General features: G+C 29.5%; 2 protein-coding genes across 2 annotated transcripts; one reads left to right on the top strand and one right to left on the bottom strand.

The window, feature by feature from the left end:
* The first annotated feature begins 3,213 nt into the window (after window positions 1–3,213).
* LOC120086297 (AT-hook motif nuclear-localized protein 17-like) lies at window positions 3,214–4,437 on the top strand. The gene has a single exon (XM_039042863.1). The coding sequence runs from the start codon at window positions 3,298–3,300 to the stop codon at window positions 4,165–4,167; it is 870 nt and encodes a 289-aa protein (XP_038898791.1). The 5' UTR covers window positions 3,214–3,297; the 3' UTR covers window positions 4,168–4,437.
* A 10,405-nt stretch (window positions 4,438–14,842) lies between these two features.
* On the bottom strand, window positions 14,843–21,490 carry LOC120085781 (ubiquitin carboxyl-terminal hydrolase 16-like). The gene is made up of 11 exons (XM_039041965.1): window positions 20,722–21,490; window positions 18,216–19,494; window positions 18,032–18,120; window positions 17,397–17,482; window positions 17,129–17,291; window positions 16,909–17,029; window positions 16,544–16,701; window positions 16,317–16,401; window positions 16,019–16,231; window positions 15,681–15,742; window positions 14,843–15,602 (listed from the first exon to the last, which is right to left on the bottom strand). The coding sequence occupies exons 1-11, from the start codon at window positions 20,997–20,999 to the stop codon at window positions 15,191–15,193; spliced, it is 2,946 nt and encodes a 981-aa protein (XP_038897893.1). The 5' UTR covers window positions 21,000–21,490; the 3' UTR covers window positions 14,843–15,190.
* Between the last annotated feature and the right edge of the window lie 1,155 nt (window positions 21,491–22,645).

Raw genomic sequence — 22,645 nt, 5'->3', positions numbered from 1 at the left:
ACAATGTTATTTTCAAATATAGAAAAAAACTTAAAATAATTTACAAAAATATCAAAATTTTGCGATAGACCATGATATTTTGTTATTATTTTATATATTTTCAATAATTTTGTCATTATATATATATATAATATTATATATATATATATATATATAATATATATATATATATATATATATATTGTAGCTCAACAAACACGAGAAATTATAAGTAGAGTTGAATTTTTAGCCAAATTCTAAAAACAAAAAAGCAAGTTTTTAAAAGTTATTTTTTTAGTTTTTTAAACTTGGGCTTAATTTTTTAAAATATTGGTAGATAGTAGATAATAAAATAAGAAATCAGGTGGAATTAGTGTTTATATACTTAGTTTTAAAAAACTTATAACAAAAAAACCAAATAGTTATCAAACAAAGTTTTAGTTAATGAAGGTCTAATATGATTCTGAAATTACGTAATAATTTAATTTGTGTCTAATATGCCCCTAAAATATTAGATTAAATTTGTATAAGATTTTACATATACAAACCTTCAATTTTGTGATTCATATATTCACACTAAAAAGTTGAAAATTGATATGTAGAAAATGAAAAGAACTTCAATCATGTTTGGTAACCATTTTGTTTTTAAAATTAAGTCTATGACACTATTTCTACCTCCAAACTTGTTCATTTGTTATCTATTTTTCATCGATGGTTTAAAAAACCAAGCCAAGTTTTAAAAAATAAAAAAACTAGCTTTCAAAACGTTATTTTTGTTTTTTTGAGTTTGGTTAATAATTCAACCATTGTACTTAATAAATATACAAAAAATTAGAAAAAATTAGAAAAAATTAGAAAAAATAGACTTAGTTTTAAAAGAAAATGGTTACCAAATGAAATCTTAATTAACTTTGTCTCAATCTAAATATATATTATCAATCTCGATATCAGAGATTCGATTCCCATGAAAACTTCTTCTAAAATATAAATTTGAGAGTTTGTAGATGAAATTTATAACTTTTAAAAATAATGATATAATAAGACAAAATGGAAGTGAGTTGAAAGGCAATAGAGTCATTGAACAATGAAAAATGATAAAAGGAGAGAGAGGAATGGGCATATCTTATGAACCACAAAATAATAAAATAAAGAAATGGTATGCTTGTTATGTTTATGTATGGTCCCAAACAAAACAACTCCTATATCTCTCTCTCTCTCTCTCTCTCTCTCTCTGCATAAAATCCAAATGTCTAGAAAGTGGAGAAGTGGAGATCAAATCTTCCATTTATAGAAATAGTACAAGAAATGTCTTCTTCCACATTCAACTTTCTCTCTCTCTCTCTCTCCTCTAGATAATAAATGGTAATTTAAATATATTTTGTTTTATTAATCATTTATTTTTATTATTTATTAAGCTTAAAATATAATTGAAATTTCTTCATTTCACGAGATATTTTTTTTTCCTTTTTTACATTTACGTGTTTGTTCATCAAATATAAATTTTTTAATTCTATCGTATTAACTCGAAATTTATAACTCAATTTAGTATCCCAAACATCTCTACAATGTTTTATTTAGATTTTTAAGATTTTACACTTTTATCCTTTGAGTTTTTAGTTCAATTTCTATTTAGTCTTTAAGTTTCAAAATATTATACTTTTATGTTTGAGTTTTGAGTTAAGTTTTTACGTAATCCCTAGATTTTAATATATTTACTTATGGTCTTTGATATTAATTTTTAATTAATTAATTTAAAATAGTCATGACCTAATTTTTAGGTTTAACTTAGTGAAACTAATGTCATTGTAAATAATTTAAATTAAGATGATAACCAAAGGGTGTATTGAGTGAAAAATCAAGAATAAAACCTAAACATCTAAGAACAAAAAAAAAAAAAAAAAAAAATCATGCTTTCAATTTTTTAAATTAGGTAACGATATAATTTTATTTTTTTTTTTTTAAAAAAAAGAATCTAAAGTTGAAGTAAAAGAACAAGTGAAAAAAGTCACTTGAGTTTTACTCACTGTGAGAATAGTAAAATATTTACTATAATTATTATCTTCTTTAGATTCTATTCAGTTTCGCAATTATTGTTTATATATATATATATATATGCAGGGTAATTTGATTATATAAAGAATAAATCAAATCGATAAAATTACCACACCTGTTTATTTTTGTCCTCATCGAAATTAGGATCTTATTCATTTGAAAAGGTTTTACAACTCGAATCTTTCTTTAATTAATTTCATATTTATCTAATCTTAAATTAGGATTGAAGGTTCCTTTATTTTGGTAGTAAACAATATTAGGTTTCTTTATAACGAATATTTTATTTTTAATTCTCTTTTTAAAAGAAAATGCATATTTTATTATATATTTTTATTAAAAATTATGTAAATCTATTTTAAAAACGTATTTCAGGTTTTTTTTAATATCAATTTTCTTAATCATGGTTAAAAATTTAAAACACATTAAACTAAATATTAAATGGTCTAGAAAGTTGTTAATAAACAAAACAAGATTTTTTTAACAAAAACGCCAATTTAAATAAATAAAAAATACTAAACGACCTTCCTTTGGGTGGAAAATCCAATACAAAATTTTCCTTTATATATATATATATATATATAGAAAAAGAGTAGGAAATAAAATACAAAATCTTCCAAGCCTATGGATAAAATTAAATAATGGAATATTCTCTAACATAATAATAAAGTTAAAATACCAATTTGACACATGGTCTATTTTGTTTTTTAAATGACAATTTCAGTCTTATTTTTAATAAATTTTAAAATCAATCCACATAGTTAATTTATCCTTGATTTTTACCAATAAAATTCACCTTAACGATTTTCATCCAAAATTGATATGTTTTTTAAAGTAATTGTAAATGTATTTTAAAGCTTTTTTTTAAAAAAATATTTAAGAATATTTCTAAAACTTTTGATTTTTTTTTTATGTATTTAAAATTCAAAAATATTTTTTAAATAATTTAAACAAAATTAATTAATGAACTAAATCTGAGATTCATTAAAGATATATGAATTAAGATTTAAATAATAAAAAATACATCGACTAAAAAGTTTAAATTTAAATGAAATCAAAATGGATAAAATATTCATAATAATAATGGATATCTCTCTTATTTTCCACGGAACATTCTGCATACCCTTTCTCTTTCCTAAAATTATCATTATTATTATACATATACATATATATATATATTTGTTTATTGTAAAAAAATTAAAAAGAAAAAACATGCAGAGAATGCTTCTTTCCGCAATCTAAATCGGGAGAAAGCCAAAGCCCTCAACAATGTTCCCAAAGCCCCACCACCAACCACCGCCCCATTCTCAGCCTTTTCCCCGTGCCTTTTCCGTCGCCGCCACTTCACCGCCACGCGATTCTCCCGCCTCCGCCGATGAGGATTCCGCGGCCGGTCCCTCGCCTCACGCTCACGCTATCGTCCTCAAAGAACCGACCTCCACCGGCGACGGAGCCTCCATCGAGGTCGTCCGCCGTCCCCGAGGCCGCCCGCCTGGATCCAAGAACAAGCCGAAGCCGGCGGCCGTCGTCGTCGCTGGTCGCGACCCTGAACCGGTGATGAGTCCTTATGTTCTTGAAGTCCCGAGCGGTAGCGATGTTGTCGAATCTATTGCTCGATTTTGCCGCCGCAGGAACACAGGGCTTTGTATTCTCAACGCTTACGGAACCGTCGGTGACGTCACTCTCCGGCAGCCGTCTTCATCTCCGGTCGGTACGGTCACTTTCCATGGACGATTCGATATTCTATCCGTCTGCGCTACTTTTGTTCCTCACACGACATCGTTTCCGATACCCAACGGATTCACTATCACGCTAGCGGGACCGCAGGGCCAGATCTTTGGCGGCTTAGTCACCGGATCTTTAATCGGCGTCGGAACCGTGTATGTAATAGCCGCCTCATTCAACAATCCGTCGTATCAGCGGCTGCCAGCGGAAGATGATGTTAGAAAATTAACGTTTAGCGATGTGGAAGAAGGTCAGTCTCCGATCTCTGGCGGCAAAGATAGTGAAAACACCGCCGCAGGCGCCGCCACAGAGACCTGCGGTCTACTGCCGATGTACAGCACTCACTCTTCGTCCGACGTAATTTGGACACCGGCCGCCAGACAACCGCCGCCGCCGCACCATCGTCAGTACTAATTTATCCGATTTCCGTTTTCTAATTCGTTTCTTTGAATCAATTTGTGAAGATTTTCTTCTTTTGGGTTAGTTTTTTTGTGATTCTGTTAGGGTTGCGTTCTTTTGATTTTTGATTTTTGTTAAATTTCTTTAGCGGTTTACTGTTTAGTCCTTCAAGATGAATCAAATTTCCGAAAGCAACCCTCGAAAAAACTTTGAATGGATCCCATTGAAATTTGAACCCGCCTTAATATCTTCAATATATTTTCTTTTTCCTTTTTTAAAAAAAAATCTAAAATTCGCATCTTCGAGTAGAATCAAAACTCCCTTTCTGAAATTGATTGATTCACTGCATTTGGTGGGAAGAATTATCATAGTTAGTTTGATAACCATTTCTTTTTTCTTCTCTAGAATTTGACTAGTAATTTTTTTTTTTTACCAATGGTGAAAATTATAAGTAAAAAAAAAAAAAAAAAAAACGAAAAATTAGAGGGAAAGAAGAAAAAAATTGAAAAGAGGGTTAGAATTAAAAGGGTTATTGTTTTTGGGTATTATTATTGCATGATGGGTAATGGGAAGAACTAGCTTTTATGTTTATGAGAAAAGACGTAGCCTTAAATATCAAAGGGGTTGTTCTGCAGAAAGCATGAGTATGAGTATCCGTGCTTTATCTCTCTGCAAATTGCAGGTTCTTCTTCCATCTCAAGTAACTTTTTTAAAAAAAAAAAAAAACTTTTACTGATTTAGTTTTCTCTTTTAAAAAAATAGAATTTTTCTAATAATTTAAAAATATATTGATCAACTTTTATAAGTGATAGACTTATAAATTTGTTTAGACTTCATCACAACCCTCTTTCTACTTTTAAGTTTCTGGATTTGTTATTTACGTTTATCAATCTATTAAAAAAAGATCTGCTAAATTTTAAAATTTTAAAAAATAATTTTTTAAAACTAGTTTTAGAATTTGGTTAAGTAACATAAGACATATTTCAAATATTTTGGATAATCGAAAAGAAATTGGTTTAATTTTTAAAAATTAAAAATAGAATAAGAAATAGTTAACAAATCCCATCTTAGTCTTTAAATTAATTTGGTTCATTGACTTTAAAATTTGTAATAATTTTGTCAAAGAAAATTAACTATGGTTTAGACTGATGGGTTTATTAAAGATCACTTTTTTATAAAAAAAATTATAAAGATGAGTCGCGACACTAAAATGTTTTATGGTGAGAATTAGACTAAGAGAAGAGTTGGTTATTATAATTCTAAGTTATTATAGTTGGGTTATAATATTTGTGTTTGGATTGTCGATTATTTTTTTATAAGAGTATGTATTTGAGGAGTATATTATTTTATTTTAAGAAAAATAATAAATATTGTATTTAATAATAAAAATTTGATAAATGTAAAATAATAAAAATGGTAGTAAATGAAAATTTGAAAATATTAGAGTGATTATATTATAATTTTAGAATAGTTCTATATCCTAACATTTATTGTAAATTTAATTGTACAGAAGACGATTGTTGCATAAAAAGTTTAAATGGTTAAGTGAGGTAGCTATGTTGTTTTGGTTTTTGAAAATTATATATTTTTATTTATTAGTTTATTTGTTATATCCTTTATATTTTGGAGTGTTTTTTAAAATCAAAACAAAATTTTGAACCCTAGAAAAAAAAATAGTGCATATCAATTAGGGGTTGTTAATTAGGGTTAAGAAATTGAATTGTGAAGAATTATTATTTATAGTTGTGTTCATGAACTCCTCAAACCTTTGGCCAAACACTTATTTACATCCGAAAATATGAAGCTTTTAATATTATAAAAATATTGATAGAAATGTGATTAAAATGTCGATTGTGATAGATATTTTCGAAAAATTATAAAAAATAAAAAAATAAAAATTAGTAAACAAAGATTTCATCATCTTTAAATGTCTTTAATTTGATATGTTATTTGTCCTTTAAATTATTTACAATATAATAGAAATATGTCTTACATCCAAACATGTCGATGAAAATTTAATATTAGGGTTCGATCCTTTCACATATTATTTCATGAAATTTCAACTAATATCTTTACAATATTTTATGTTATCTCTATTTAATATAAAATATTATGATTAATTATCAATATTTTATAGGAATGATGCATGATGGAAATGGAAGGATATAGTTAGAGGGGAAGAAAAGAAAGTTTGATATGGTTGGAATGGAAATAGTTGCATAATGTATTGAGTGTACTTAGTTATTTTGTCAGTTAGCTTTTGCATTAACTTGTCTGACCCAAATGGATGAGAATGGGATAGGTGTAGGTGTAGGTGTAGGTGTAGGTGTAGGCGTAGGGTAATCCTAATAATCCATCAATCTTATCTTTCTCTTTGTTCTGAATGTGATGCCATTGGATTTCAACTTTACTTCTTCAGGGCAATGGTTTCAGCTTTCTTTCTCTTCTCTACTCACCAACCCTAATCCTTTCCAATCTTTATCCTTTCTTGCATCTTTACCTTTCCTTTATTTTTATCTATCTACTTTTAACTTTGTTCTATTTTGATCCTTAAATTTTTAAAAAATAATCATTTTGATCTCTTACAAATGAAATAAAAAAGAAAAGAACCAAAATGAACATTTTAAAAGTATTTGGACCAAAATGAACAAAAGTATAAAATATAGAAAGTATAGAGACTAAAATAAACTAAAACAAGAAATACAATGACCAAAACATGATTTAAACCTTTCTTTTTTCTCAATAAAAAAGAAAAAAAATATATTTATGTATATCTCGGGTAGCATTTGTGTATTTCATTAAATTATCCAATCATAATCTATCATGTGGCAATTTTTTTTCTATTGAAGTTTGAATTTCTTGCCTTCGAATTTAGGGTTAATGTCTAAACTGATTGAATATTATGTTTAGGTTGACATTTTGTTTTTGCCTAGTGCTAATAAATAGTTGACTAAAAAGTAGTTGCTAAATAGCAACTATTTATTGTCATGTCAAGAATATGTCAACACAGCAATGGAAAGGATGAATTTTGAGGTTTGAATAATTTTTAAGCAGCATTTGAAGCAAGGAGTTGGTTTAAACCTATGTTATTATAGTTGCGTTATAATAGTTTGTGTTTAAGATGTAAATTATTTTAATTTGTGTTATAATAGTATGTGTTTGTGGTGTAAACTATTTTAGTTTGAGAAGTAAATGGTAAACGCTGTAGCAAAGAATAAAAAAATGTAAAATGGTAAAATGGTAAAAACGATAGCGAATTGTAAATACTATAATAAATAGGGGTTTTGAAATAGGGTTGACTGTAACTAATTGAGAATATAAAATAATATTTACTTGTGGTTATTATAATTTAGGATAGTTCTTGCCCCAAACACACATTTAGAGATTAAATTTGAACACAAAATTAAAATTATGCTAAAAAACCAAAAGATGAAATTTGTATAATCCAATATCAGGAAAGTGATATCACATATATGCATGTGGAGATTCCAATTAATGGTTTTTTAGATGAAGTATTTGTGCATTGTAGTTTGAGGTAAAATTTCTGATTTTGTCCACACTATAAATCTATTTCTATAAATAATTTATTAAAATCAATAAATCTCACACTATTTTATAAAAGTATGTTGACGTGACAAGCAATAAATAAAAAAATATAAAAAAATTTACGTGTTTTAACAAATCTTTCTCATAAAATATTTTATTCATTTAAATCTCGTTTGATAACATTCATTTGGATCTTGTTTAGTAATCATTTGGTTTTTTATTTTTATTTTTTGAAAATTAAACCAATTTCATCCACATTTCTTACAATGATTTGCATTTTTTTAAGTACAACAATTGAATTCTTATCCAAATTCAAAAAACAAAACTTGTTGAAAGTTGTTTTTTTAAGTTCTCAAAACTTGAGTTGGTTTTTTAAATCAATTGTGAAAAATATATAACAAATGAAGAAATTTGAAGGTGAAAATAGTGTCTATATGTTTAAATTGCAAAAACAAAAACGAAAAACGAAAGATCAGATCTTTATTTTTTATTTTTGAGTATGAAGCTTATAAATACAACCCTCACTCACATATTTTTATGTTTGTTATCAATTTCTACGCTTTTTTTTCTCTTACGAAAAAACAGCCAAGTCTGAAAATTAATTAAAACAGTTTTCATAATTTTATTTTTATTTTTAGAATTTGATTAAAAATTTAAATATTTCTTTTAATCCAGTTTAAAATCATAATTCAACAGTGAGGAAATAAGCCTAAATTTGAAAGGAAAAAAAAACATAAAATTAAAATTTAAAAGAGACTCTGATATTTTAAATACTTCATAATTGAAATTGATTAATGGTGTAGTAATATATATTTAACCAAAGACCATTTATTATCCGTTAGATGATAACACTAATGTTTGTCAATTTTTCCTTAACTATGTTATATTTTGTTAAGGACTTCTTTTTTTTCCTTTTAATTTGTAAATTGAATACAAAATAAATAAAATAATAATTTTTAAATAAAATATAATTATTAACAAACATACTTTGAGCCTACCAATTATCATATAAGTCTAGTATATCGGCATATTTTACATGATTCTAAAATGGTTAAACCAATTATGTCATTTTCAAAGTCATTCATAAATTTTTTTTAATTATTCATAGTTAATTTTAATAGTATGAAAAATGTAATTAGAAGTAAATAAGAAAAAAGTGATTTTAAATATTTCAAAAACTCTCCTAAACATTTTAGTTTTTGGTCTTTTATTTTTTTGACAATTAAGCATATATCTTATCAATTTCTTATGACGGTTTGCATTTTTCTTCATTAAAAGAGTCGAATCAAACTTATTTTTTAAGTTTTCTAAATTTAGCATGGTTTATTAAAACATTGGTAAAAGTAATAAAAAAAAAAAAGTGAAATAAGTAGAAGGGTTGTTTATAAGCTTAATTTTAAAAAATAATAATAATAATACCTTTTTGGTCCCTAGATTTTAGGTCTAGTTTCTATTTAGTCTATAGGTTTTAAAATACTACACATTTAATTCTTAAGTTTTGAGTTTGGTTTCACTTTAGTCCCTTAGTTTTAAAATACTACTTTATGCTAACGTTTGAATTTTGCTTCAATTTGGTCCTTGTATTTCAAGATTTACGTTTTTAATCTTAATTTTTCACGAAACACTTACTTTCCGTCTTTAGTGTTAATTTATGTTAATAAATTTAAAAAATGTTAGCCTAATTATAATTAATTAAGTTTCGATTTTAAAATTAAAATTAAAATTTCACTCATAATTATTTTAAATAATTAATAGAATTTGATGCCAATAATTGAAAGTGAGTATTTACTGAAAAAATTAAGGTAAAAAATGTAAAATCTTAAAACACAAGGTCCAAATTGAAACAAAACTCAAATCTTAAGGATAAAATTGTAACATGTTGAAACCTAAGAACTAAATTGAAACAAAACTCAAAACTTAAGAACTAAGACCTGTTTGGTAACCATTTGGTTTTTTGTTTTTGTTTTTAAAAATTAAGTCTATTTCATTCACATTTCTTAGTGATTTGTATCTTTCTTAAGTACAATGGTTGGATTCTTAGTCGAATTCCAAAAACAAAAGCTACTTTTTTAGTTCTTAAAATTTAGCTTGGTTTTTGAAACTATTGGTGAAAAATAGATGATAAATAAAAAAATTTGGATGTGTAAGTAGTATCCATAGGCATAATTTTAAAAAACAATATGGTTATCAAATGGGACCAAAATGTTTAACATTTTAAAACCTAAGGACTAAAATAGAAACTAGAGAAAAAAAAAAAAACTAGGAACCAAAAGATATTATTCCCTTTGAAAAATAAAAAATAAAAAATAAAATAAAAATAATTACTAAATGAGGTGTAAAATATCCATTAAAAAAAAAAAAAAAAAAAAACAAGAATTTTCATCCACTTTTAATTTGAAAAGAAAAATAGGGAAGCAAGTGTTGATGTCATTTCAAAAAATAAAAGTGATAATTGAAGGTAAGATGAAGTTGGATTGCATTTGGATTTTGGACAAGAAAATATTTGGCCAAAGTTAAAATTCTTATCCTCTTACATTGCAAATTTCCATCTATAGAAATCACTTGGGACATTATCATTGCCATTCTTCCAACTTGCCTCTTAAAGGTCAATAGCTCTCATCAGAACTTTGGAATTATATATAAAATGGTGTGGACAAGTTGACAATAATATGAACATCAATCAAACTATCATATTTTTATATGGGAGAGGATTAATTAATGGTTACTTTTACTCTTTAAATTTTTAATGGATCAATCAACTTCAACTCCATCAATTATTTAATAACTTTATGAAGTTTAAAAAAATTCCTAATAGGTTCCTAATTATCCAATTTTGTGTTTATATATATTTTTTTTACCTATTTAACATATTCTAATATTTATAGACTTGGTAGATACGAATTTGAAAGTTGAAAATCTCATTAGACATAAATTTAAGGGCTAGTTGCAAATATAACAATTAGACCCAAGGTATTAGCAAATATAACACAATGTAAAAGAATTTGCATATATAACAAGATTTAGATTCAACTACCAGAGTCTTTCATTGATAGATTTTGCTATATTTGCAATTCTTTTAAAACGGTTGCTCTATACTTAATTATTAACACTAAAAGTGTTACCCATCATAATTACCTTAAAATTAAATTATATATTTAATATTACAGTTAATTTTTAAAAGTTTTAGTTATGTCAAATACCTATTAGATATAAAATTGAAAGTCAATGGGACTTCTTAGACATTTTTCTAAAATTTAGAGACCTACATGAGATTAGATATAAAAATAAAAGTTCATGAACTTGATACTTTTAAAACTTTAAGGGTAGTTTGGTGGGAGTTTTTTCATCAACATCATCATCGGTATCGATACATGCACATAATGTTTGTTTCACATTTTTTAACAATTTGCTTAGGAATAAGTTATTTTCAGGCACATTCATTTGCCACAGACAAAGATTTTCTATTCTTTCCAAAACTTTGGATTTATCTTTTCCTCTTTCCATCTGTTTTTTCATTCTATATAATTTCATTTTATATAGTTAATTAATTAATATTAATTTAACAAATCAATATAAATAATTTTTAGTAAATTAGTAATGGTCCATTAAAATATTTATAAAACTTATTTTTATAATAAAAATTTATTAAATGAATGCTAATTCATTAACTAACTAACAATGCATTAAGTATATTTAGTTAATAAAGTAAATTTAGTTAATACACAAATTTATTCTACAATAATAATAATGGATTACTTTTTTTATATATAATCAAAAAAAAATTTATTTATTGAGAATAATTTTAATTTAATTTTTCCTTATAAACATATAATCATTATTGATTATTTATAATCAATTAAATATTTATTGTTGATTAATTTTTATGACTCCGTTCATTATTAACCTATCTTATTTATAAAAGTTTTTCTTTATTATTCTTTATTAATATATCACTTTTTATACAATATATTATTTATTAAAATATATTTTTTTATATTATTTCATTAGTTGAACTTATTTAATTATAAAAATATTAAGTATTAGATTATAATTAATATAAAATATATTAATTGATTATTTTTAATTATAAATTAGTCAATTTTGAAATATTTATAATTAAAATTATTATTCGTTCTTAATTAATTAGTTTTTATCAATATATTGAATGATATTTTTTTATTCAATTAATCTATTACGTTTATATAATAGCATACTTAATTTCATAAATTAAATACAAACATGATATTTTTTCTATAAAATTATGATAATATCCATGCACAACCAAACACAACCAGACATTTTATTTTAGACATCTTTAAAACCATGAATCAAATGGTCCCTTAACGATCAAAAAACTTATACCTAAGGATTAGATTTATAATTGAACCTTCTATTTGAATATCTTAAATTTAGGTTTAAATGGACGAATATTTTGAATCCACCGATTGAATTGGATACTTAATATTTAAAATCTCAAATATATCTTAAAATTTTATTATTATTATAATTATCTATCTTAAAATTTTCTCTTTTTTTTGGAAAAAAAAATAGGTAGGGTGGATTCGAATCTCAAATCTTGAAATTGATAGTACAAGTTTATGTCAATTAAGTTCAGGTTCACATTTATCTTACCATTTATTCAACTTTATGCTTAGAATGCATAAAAGTGATAATTTGGATACAATAGATTGATCACAAATAAAGGTCTATGTCACATCTTCAACTTTAAGTAATTAGGTTTTTTTTTTTTTCTTTTTTTCTTTTTTTTATTATTATTTTTATTATTATTATGTTAGAGGGCAAACGCAAGACTTTATAGAAGTTAGAAAATTAAAACCAATATCTTCAAAATAAAAAAATGGACAAAATTTTACAAATTTATAGACTAAAATACAGAAGCTCAGGAGCCAAATTATAATTAAACTCAACTTCCATACAATGAAACTAAATTAATTTTTCTTTAAATAAAACCTTCAACGTCTAAAGTATTGAGAAAAAAATATTTCTCCATTTTTTTAAAAGTGTTACGTTTCACTATGTAAAAGGCCCACTAAGATCCTAACAAAGATTCTTCTAAGATGGATTGGAAATCATTCTGACATCTTTAGGGACGTTTGGTCAAGGAATTGATTACTATAATCTTAGGTTATAATAGTTTATCTTTGGGGTGTAGATTATTTTAATTTAGACTATAGTAGTATGTGTTTGAGGTGTAAACTATTTTAGTTCGAAAAGTAAATAGTGAACATTGTAGTAGAGAATTAAAAAAAATGTTAAATGTAAAATAGTAAATACTGTACCAAATGGGAGTTTTTAAATAGTGTTGACGGTAGTTAATTGGAGAAAATAAGATAGTATTTACCCTAGCAAGATGTGGTTATTATAATTTTAGGATAATCATTGTCCCAAACATACCCTTATTTTTTTCTCTCTCTTAAGTCCCCGTTTTATGCTAGAACTACGAGAAATTGTTTGGTCCAAGGGATTGAAAAAGTATAAGAAAAAATGTTCTATAGAGAGTATAGAAAAATTCTTGCTCTCTTCGTTTTATTGTGTGCCACATCAACATACTTTTAAAATCATGATGAGACTTAGTGACATTAATGTGAAGTCCACTAATATTTATGAAGAAAATTTTCTAGTAACAAAGAGAGTAATACTTCTATAGTACTAGAAACTTTAAGAGAAGGGTAGTTGTAAACTCTATTCATTGCTTGGTCCAATGAGTTCAAATCCCATAGCTAAAAATATTGATTTTATATCTTATAAACTTCTTACATGATTGGTCCTATGAGTTCATAACTCCCCAGACTTCGTAACTCCACTTTGTCTCCCACTCTCTAACACCATCTAAGATGATCATTTAGAAAACTTTTTTTTTTAAGAAGTCTTTTTCATAACGTCTAAAAACCATAAAGTTTCATACTTTTACATCATTTTATGAAATGAACAATAGTTTTCAAGTGCCAACCAACCTTATAAAAATGGGTTATAATGTCTAAAAGGATGCCAATATTTCAAAGTATTAGATCTAATTTAATACTAAATTCAAAGCATGAGATTTAGGACAACAAAAAAGTTGCACAATTTGGCGCTTCTTTTTTTGACTGATCTCAATCCATGTCAATTGTTAATCTTCTTTTCCTTGGGCAGATATCCCTTTAACATTATACCTTTTTTTGTACAAATGTAATGGAATGTTCCAATAGTGATGAGTCTTATTCATTAAATTATGAAACAATAAGGCCCCATTTGATTTTTTTTTTTTTTTTTCATTTGAAAATTAAGTCCATCTACCATACTTCCACCTCTATATTTATTCATTTGTTATCTACTTTTTACCAACGATTTAGAAAGTCAAGCCAAATTTTGAGAACAAAAAGAAAATATAGCTTTCTAAAAATTGTTTTGTTTTTAGAATTTAGTTAAGAATTTAACTAATTGTAAGAAATATAGATGAAATAAGCTTTCTTTTCAAAAACAAAAATAAAAAACCAAATGATTATCAAACGAGACTTAAATTTCTTCAAAAAAAAAATATTAAACAATAAAGGCAGAAAACGAAATTAAAATTGAGAACAATTTTGACACTTCTCTTGCACGTTTTGAAATCCGCTTCCATATTTACTTTAATTATAATTATAAAGCATGAAATATACATTTGAAAAGTTCACTAAAATGAAGGCATTTCAACTAAGAACTCTTACACAAATGTCTTTTTCAATTGAATTTAAAAAAAGATCCTCTGTATAGACGTCAACCTCGATCTTTTTGACTAGTTTGATCTTCGTATGTTGTTTTAAAAAATACTTTTTGAATTTTTAAAATTTTCAATAATACCCTCAAACTTTTTTAAAAAATCAAATATATTCTGACCGTTTATTTAGAATGAAGACCATTAATACTTTATTTTAAAAATACTATTTAACTGCCAAAAATTTCAATAGTAACAACGTGAACATTTCAAAAGTTTTTTTTTAGAAGTTCGTGCACATCTTTTTTATACTCTTAATATTTAATTATTTCCCCAGTTTCTACAAATATATTATTAACCTCAAAGATCTTTATAAACAAGTTTATTCTTCTCTTTTACACTTTTTTGTTCGAATACTTAATGGCTACTCATATACTAAATGCATGAGAATTCAAAAATACAGCATTGCTCCAACTCTTATTTACCAATTTTCTAACTCAATGTATATAACAGTTAAATAATTCAGTATATTTTCTTGGGTTGATTTTCTAATAGATACACTAAGACTTTACATTGTTATAACCTACATGGTCAGAGTGTTAGTTTCCGAACTATTACTACTACTACTACTTAGTTACTATATCTCTACCTTGTCTACTCGAGTTAGATGGCAAAAACGAGACACTTCTTCTCCCCTTATATCTTCTGCAAGATCATAAATTCCCACAGGAGGCTCTGCACAAGCGGGAGAAGGCGATGCGTACCTGTCCAGATCAGCCAGAAGGGAATGCTTCAAATTCACGAGAGATGAAGAGGATGAACATGAGAACTTAGACTTGGAATGTTTTGCCAAGCGTTCCATACACGCCCTGGATCACCAAATATATAATCTGACAACTCATCGGCACTTGTCGAGTCACGAGTGCTCTCTGTGCTGTAGGAACCTTCATCAGAGGTACTGCTGAGGAGAGATGAATGATCACTGGATGAGTCCTCTTCAAAAATCCTATGAATCTGAGGATGTCCAAAATGAATGAAGCCAGTACTTCCATGTTCACCAGGACTATCCCTCGGGTAAGACTGCCGTGTGGAAGTGCTTGTGGTTTTAGCTGTTGTATTCCTTTCATCTGTTCTGGAATGTGTTGCTCTCGTCTTAGAATCGACAGCAACAGTACCATGCCGTAATAATCTAGGAGCCCTGGGCAAGCACCTGAAATGTAGCTAACAGAATCAGAATAGATACGAGAAGCAAACTAATTTTTATCTTAACAGCTCCAGAGATGTTTACCTTGAGTAAAGAAGCATGTAGGCTCCTTTCGTCAAAACGGTTTCAATGTCGACGGGAGTTACCTGAAAACATAAAGCTTAGTAAAAATGTCAAATTGATAGAAGAAAACAAACTACTGGCTTTGTTAAACGATTGTTGATCAAATGCCACGATAATAACTAAAAAGTGAAAAGGAAAAGCGAAGGCTATTCTAGTAAATTCATTCAGAAGTATCGTGGTTTGATTTGAAATGTGATAATCTTTTTGAACAAATTGGAACATAGTTGATATTTTTTAACTAATGGCCAAAATGAAGCTTTAAAGGACCATGAATGAAAAAATGATTTTGAAACGTATACCGTGCTATCATCAATCTTGAACCACTTATTTTTGGCATTCTTGACATAGCACACATAGTGTCCCGAAAACGAAGAATTCATGACATCCAAGTGAACAACCACTCCATAGAGCCGGTATACGGGCGATTTATCACTGGTTCCACGTATAAATGGTGCCAGATCTAATATCTCGGGGAACTTGATAGGCTTATTGAGCTTTCCGAAATTACCTGACTGCAAATATATAACAGATAAACATAGAAGGCTATATATGCAATTAGAGCAAGCATAACCATTAAGTTAAAAAAAAAAAAAGTACCTGAAAGCGCTTTAATACTACAGTGAGAATGTTGGGAGCTTCCAGTATTTTCAATTTCTTTTTTGCCCTTACATAAGATTTGCATCTGAACAATATTGAGTGGGATCAATGTGAAGTAAATAAACCATAAAAGAAAAAGATTTAACGGTTGGAAAGTTCGACTTATTGTCACCGTCCAAAATAAGTAAAAAAAATACGAGCATCACAAAACAAATGATATAACACACCTGCTACACAAATACTTATTGTCACCGTCCAAAATCTCTTGGCTAGTAAATTTTCGAAGAGCCTCATCCAATCTACTAATATCCCCTTCTATCTCAACTGTAAGGTCCATAATTCTTTCCTGCCGTTCTGATCTGCCTTGGCACCTTGTGCATTTTATCTGTTGATAGAACGATCAAAGTTAAAAGTGAACTTCACATCCTGATGACCTATTCTTTTAAAAACTACTCGTGGTTAAAACTCAGAAAAATCACAAGTTCTAAGCTTCAACTTACTTGGATAATTATGTGATATCATTAATCATATTACATGTTTTTCCCTCTAAGAAAAAGAAAATCTGACTTCCAAGTTCCAAGTTCAAATTTACCTTTGACAAAAGGTAACCTCCAAACGTAAGTCCTACCAAAGTTGTTTCTTCTTCCCAAGAGCCTGATGAGCTCACACCAGATTCCATACAGCAAATAGATTGCATTGTATCAATAACATACCTGCCATATTACTTTGTCAAAATGATTGTTTAACATTATTTAGAAGTAATACCACGATAATTATGAAACAAGTGACCCAAGACAATTTTAGTCACACACCTCAAAAATTCGTGTGCATCCTCTTCTTTCCCATTACCAAGTTGGCGTCCAATATTAGGTAACTGAGAAATTATTCCAACAGGAGATAATGGGGATCTCCCTTCTTTGACTTTCAAAATTAAACTCTCAAACTCACAATTAAAACACCACCCCTTCTTTATACCTGATATTGGGAGGGACAAAAAAGTATACATATATATATAACATAGTGATCAAAAGATTTGGAAGTTGAAACCGCTGAAAAAGAAGCCTAAGATCAGAAACATACATGATTTGGAATGAAGTCCTTGGAGAAAATAAGCAGTCAAAGGCGGAGTGAATGCAAGGCACTGGAGCACAACATTAGCATAGCAGCTGCAGGGAAGTAAAGCAAGACAGGGTTGACAAAAATAATTCATAAATATAGGACGCAAGAATTCAAATCAAAAGGGCTACTAAGCCCTAAATGTGTCTTTCTAAGCAAATACCATGAAAAATAGATTAAATTGATGAGCCTGCATTCAGTTACAATCTTAGAAGGTGCAAGAATCAAATCTAGCCTTGGTTTTTATCTTGTTTTATATTTCAACAAATCCACACCTCAGAATCTGAAGGTTATATCAGTCACATAACAACGAGAAGTTCAATTCACTATTATGACAACACTTTAGAGGAAGACACTAAAAGTAGGAACAGAAAGTATCAACCGTTGAACTAATTTAAGATCAAGCTAGAAAGGTTCTAGCACTTCATTAATGAAATGCACAAAATTGTAGAGAATGTGAGATAATATCACCCACAGAAAATAAAGAAAGAAATCTGATGTATTTGGTGTTAACCAGCCAAGAACCAGAAGATTCATAGTCCATAATTCCCATAAACAGCAACAACTAATTTCGTAGGATTCAAACAGAGACCACTAACCTGTTCCCACAATTAATGAGACCTGCCGGCTGCAATTCCAACTTGTTCCAATTATAAAGCTTAACAAAGTGATCATATGAGAAAAGTCCCTAAAAATTGTAATAGAAGCATTAATTTCAAGGCTGAAGTAAGTTTCATAAAAGAAACGAAGAAAAGAAGAAAGAAAAAGTAAAGAGAACAAAACCTTATAGCTAACCCTTCCAGGAATTTCAGTGACAGTACACGCATGACTGTTTTTTAACAACTTGGACCCTCTAAACTGATCAACAACTTTCAACATGGACGTTCTCAAGCCATTTTTAGAGTTGAGAGTACATGCAACTTGAGAGGCAATGCCAGAAGTTGCCTGCATGGTATCTACTCTTCCTGACTGAATGCGTGAATGTGAAACTGATGTCCCTCCAGCACTTGAAGGTAGAGAGCATTCGGAATCAATTTTTCTTTGTGAGAAATTTCCATCTTTACTCTGTACCTTTGAAATCGTGTCAACCACAACTTTATTTGACCTTTCAGATCTCAAAGGTGGTGAAATGCTGACATTAGAATCAAGTGTTTTTCCTCCTGAACCATTTGGTGGACGAACACTTGAGGTTGACCTCGATCTAATTACATGGGAAGTTGATGCTGGCTTAAAATTACCAGTTTTTTTATGACCTTGATTATTGGAATCAGCAGAGTTGCAGACATTTAAAGGGATACTATAGTTTTTTGATAAATTTTCCCCATCCACAGGCTTTTTACCTTTCTTATCTTCTGAGGTACCAGGAAGAGTGATGTTGGGTGCATTCTTTTCCTCAGAGCTGCATGCTTGCAATACATTTGATGAGTTAAACGAAAATGATGATGGGCTAGACAACTTCCTACCATGGCCTCCACTAAATTTGGATACGGCAGAACTACCCAGGGAATCGCTTGTAGATCCCTTATGGTCAAGAGTTCTAGCCCAAAAATCAGAAGGAACTGTTACACCAGACTCTTTATGATTGCCATCAATTACAAAACTAGAAGAATCAATGGAAGAACGTGAATGCCTTCCATGACCACCACTGGGCTTAAGCTGATTCAGTTTACTAGATGAGGGAAAACTATCCACAGAATCAACCAGGTTACCAAACATGGGTGTCAATGGCTTGGGTTGATCAGCAATGTCAGTGCCTCTTGTAATTTCAAGTGAGTCGGGTATTGCATCAGCAGACATATATCCATCGGATTTCTCTGGTTCGATTTGACTACTACTATCACTAGTAGAAGTATCATCAGATGATTCACTGCTTAGAATTGAACTAGAGAATCCAGAAAATGATGCAGCAGATGAGTCAGATGTAGATGATTCATAATGATCTTGTTCTGTCACTTTCTGCTCAAAATCTGTTCTAGATGCAACAGCTCGATTGGAGATGCTGGGAGGATGGCAATTTTCCTTATGGCCTTGTCGCCAGTGTATGATTTGACACTTGCCAGAGCTGAAAAAAGTCCAAAACAATCAATATAACTATAATGAAGATCAGTACACAAAACATCCGACTAAAATAATTGGTCCAAGTAAATATCGAAGAGGAAAAGGTTTGTGGGCAGCACATTAAAACTTAATTATTTTTCCATTTACTATTGATTACAACTTACAACCACCAGAGAACCCACGTAAAGATAATGAATAGTATCTCAACACCCGTGAAAATTCAAAATACAAAGGAAGGCAAATTTTGATGTAATCGCTATGATTTGATAAATGAGCTATCAGGGCTGCATTTCCGTTCCATACATAGAAGTTCACAATTATTGAGCCAATGCAGAAAATAACAGGACTCTCAATTGGTGAATGTTTGCATTACGCCATAATTGCATAAATCTTTTGAACTAGAAAATCAAGAAGAAGCAAAATTTGAAACGGGTCCAAAAGAAGGCAAATTTTTGATGTAATCGCTATGATTTGAATAAATGAGCTATCAGGGCTGCATTTCCGTTCCATACATAGAAGTTCAACATTATTGAGCCATGCAGGAAAATAACAGGACTCTCATTAGGATGAATGTTTGCATTACGCCATAATTGCATAAATCTTTTGAACTAGAAAATCAAGAAGAAGCAAAAATTTGAAACGGGTCCTGAAAAATTCTTTGGTCAAAAGTACAAATTGGAAGGTTTAAGTAGCTAAAGAAAGAAATTAAAAACTATATGTAATTTATGCAATTCAAAAATGGATTGTTGAATATTGAACTCCGAATAGTATCTGTTTTGGTACTTAAAACCCAACTTCAGAAGATGAGAAAATATTGAGGTACGCATAAACTCAAATTTGTGTTATTTATTAGAGAAGGTAAGGCCAATGCCTCTATGGCTAAACCATTTTCAATCCCTAAAGAAAGTTTTGCTGCACACCGATGTTATAGCAAGAAGTTTGTGGTTTAACAAACAGAGAAGAGGTTATTTCTCGATCTCCCCATATGATAAACAAGACAAATGACTGGGCGTATTGCACTTCATATGCTCAAGACGAACATCAATAGAATCATATGACCAGAATCTGAAGACAACAATTTCTCACACATTAATTTCAAAATGGACCCGATCTAAAACTTAAATGGGAAGGCAATAAAGAAAACATTTAAAAAAACAACAAAATAACAGAGATTCAACCCCTAAGAAGAAGATTCTTAGTTCCAAGTATCGAGGATTGATGATGAACATACCAATATCGAACCGCTTTGCACCGAGCGCAGCGTGTAGTTGTTGGAGAGTAACAGACAGCACACTGGTGACCGAGAGGAGTGAACGATGAAGAAGTATACCCAGCAGAGGCCTCAAGCTCAGCTCTAAAAGCCTCCTCAGACGACGCAACCAACAAACGATTAATTTCTTCCTTCCTCGCCACAGAGAGCCGCCATTTCCGCCGGATTACCAAGCAGATTACTGGGAAAACAACAAACACCAAGAGGACCTGAAGCCCTATATTTCCGGAAACAAGCATTTATCCTTCCCCCACCAACAGCATCCACCAAAAGAAACCACACCCTAAGCTCCTAACCTCGCCACCACGCATAAATTCCTCGATTGTGGTGGTTCGAAGGCCAACGATACCACGAATAACGCTGATTATGCATAAAGAACCCCAAAACTCAAAACTGCGTACGAATTTCTCAATGAAGGAAAGAACAAATGCGCAAAATAAAAAAGAGAGAGAGAGAGAAGAAAGTTGAATCTCCGTCCAGGAGAAAAATGTTTCTTCACAGTTCAAGGAAGAAACGCAAGAACATAAGGTTGTGAGGACATTAATCTCTTCGATTCGAACAATCCAAACAATAATTGCAGAGCAGATCAAGAAGAATTTAGGGCTCCTTCAATTTCTTGAGAAAGAGAGAACCAATCAGATTCTGAAAGGGGAAAAAGGGTAGAAACGAGGAAATATGAAATAACGCATATGAATAAAATAATAAATATTTTTCCAAAATAAAATTAATTCCTTTTTTTTTTCTTTTTGGTTTGGCGGTCTGGGTGGAGGCAAAGAATTCTAATTTCCTTCTCTCTTGGTATCGGAAAGCGTGAATTCTCCGCTCCTCAAATATTCCCTTTTTTCTCGTATGTCCGGTTCGAACCGAGTGTGTTTGGACCGGCTGGTTTTTTTCTTTAATCAGTTCGACTCCGTTTCCGTTACGGTGGTGGCTTGGGATTTATTGGAACGTTTAAACTTTTCTTTTATTTATTTTATTTTATTTTATTTTGAAATAAATAAATAAAAATGAGACATTTACTATTGTTTCTTTTTTCTTTTCTCAAAAGGGTTTAAAGAAAAAGAATGATACGGAGGAAGGGACAACCGGGCAGCGATGGGAATGAAATGGGGTCGAAAGAGAAGGTAGCTAGGCTAGCATCCACTAAATTTGAGATTCTCTTCTGTTTTCAAACACATAAATAAATACTAATTATTTGTAGGATATTTTCCCAAGTTGATGCTAAACAATTTGTATTATGGAGGAAAATATAATACAAATAGTTTGAATATACGTAAGACAAAAGAAATTGAACACCGATATAGTGACAAGCTAATACTAACTGTTGGGATTAATTGGTTAAACTCATTAGACTAAATTAATCCTCATTTGTTAACTAATTGGTCACTTACTAAAGCTCATAGTTGCACTCCCTCCACTGCAGATATATTATGTCACATGATTTAACCATAATCAGCAAGTCGACCCTTCACATGTTGTTCGTAATAACGACTGGGTCAAATATCTGTTTTACCCTCGAGATTACGTCTTATTCCTCAAGTTCCTACTGATCATCTAATGAACAACTGGTTTGTGATCCAATCACTAAACCAAACTCTCTCAACCCAGTGAGAGGGTGGGGCCCCTTGTTCAAAACCTGGATTCAATACTTGAGAGAATAACTTTTCTTCTATCCCTAAATCAGGTAGGCGTGAACTCCGTCTTGCACCCTATGTCCCCAGCTATCTATTAGGTCTTACCCCTGAAATGGGAGTCTTATTGAGCCAGGTTGTTGAGTCAACTCTCGCCTATGCAAATCTAAGGATAATCCCGAATGAACAGGAGTTCATAGTTAGCTCAGGATTAAGATTGAGTTACCTAGGTCATCTAGGTGAAATAGTCAGTC

This window comes from Benincasa hispida, chromosome 9 (genome assembly GCF_009727055.1).
Source record: "Benincasa hispida cultivar B227 chromosome 9, ASM972705v1, whole genome shotgun sequence".
Lineage (NCBI taxonomy): Eukaryota > Viridiplantae > Streptophyta > Magnoliopsida > Cucurbitales > Cucurbitaceae > Benincasa > Benincasa hispida.
The sequence above is the reverse complement of the archived record's forward strand: the minus strand, read 5'-3'. Positions and strand labels throughout refer to the sequence as shown.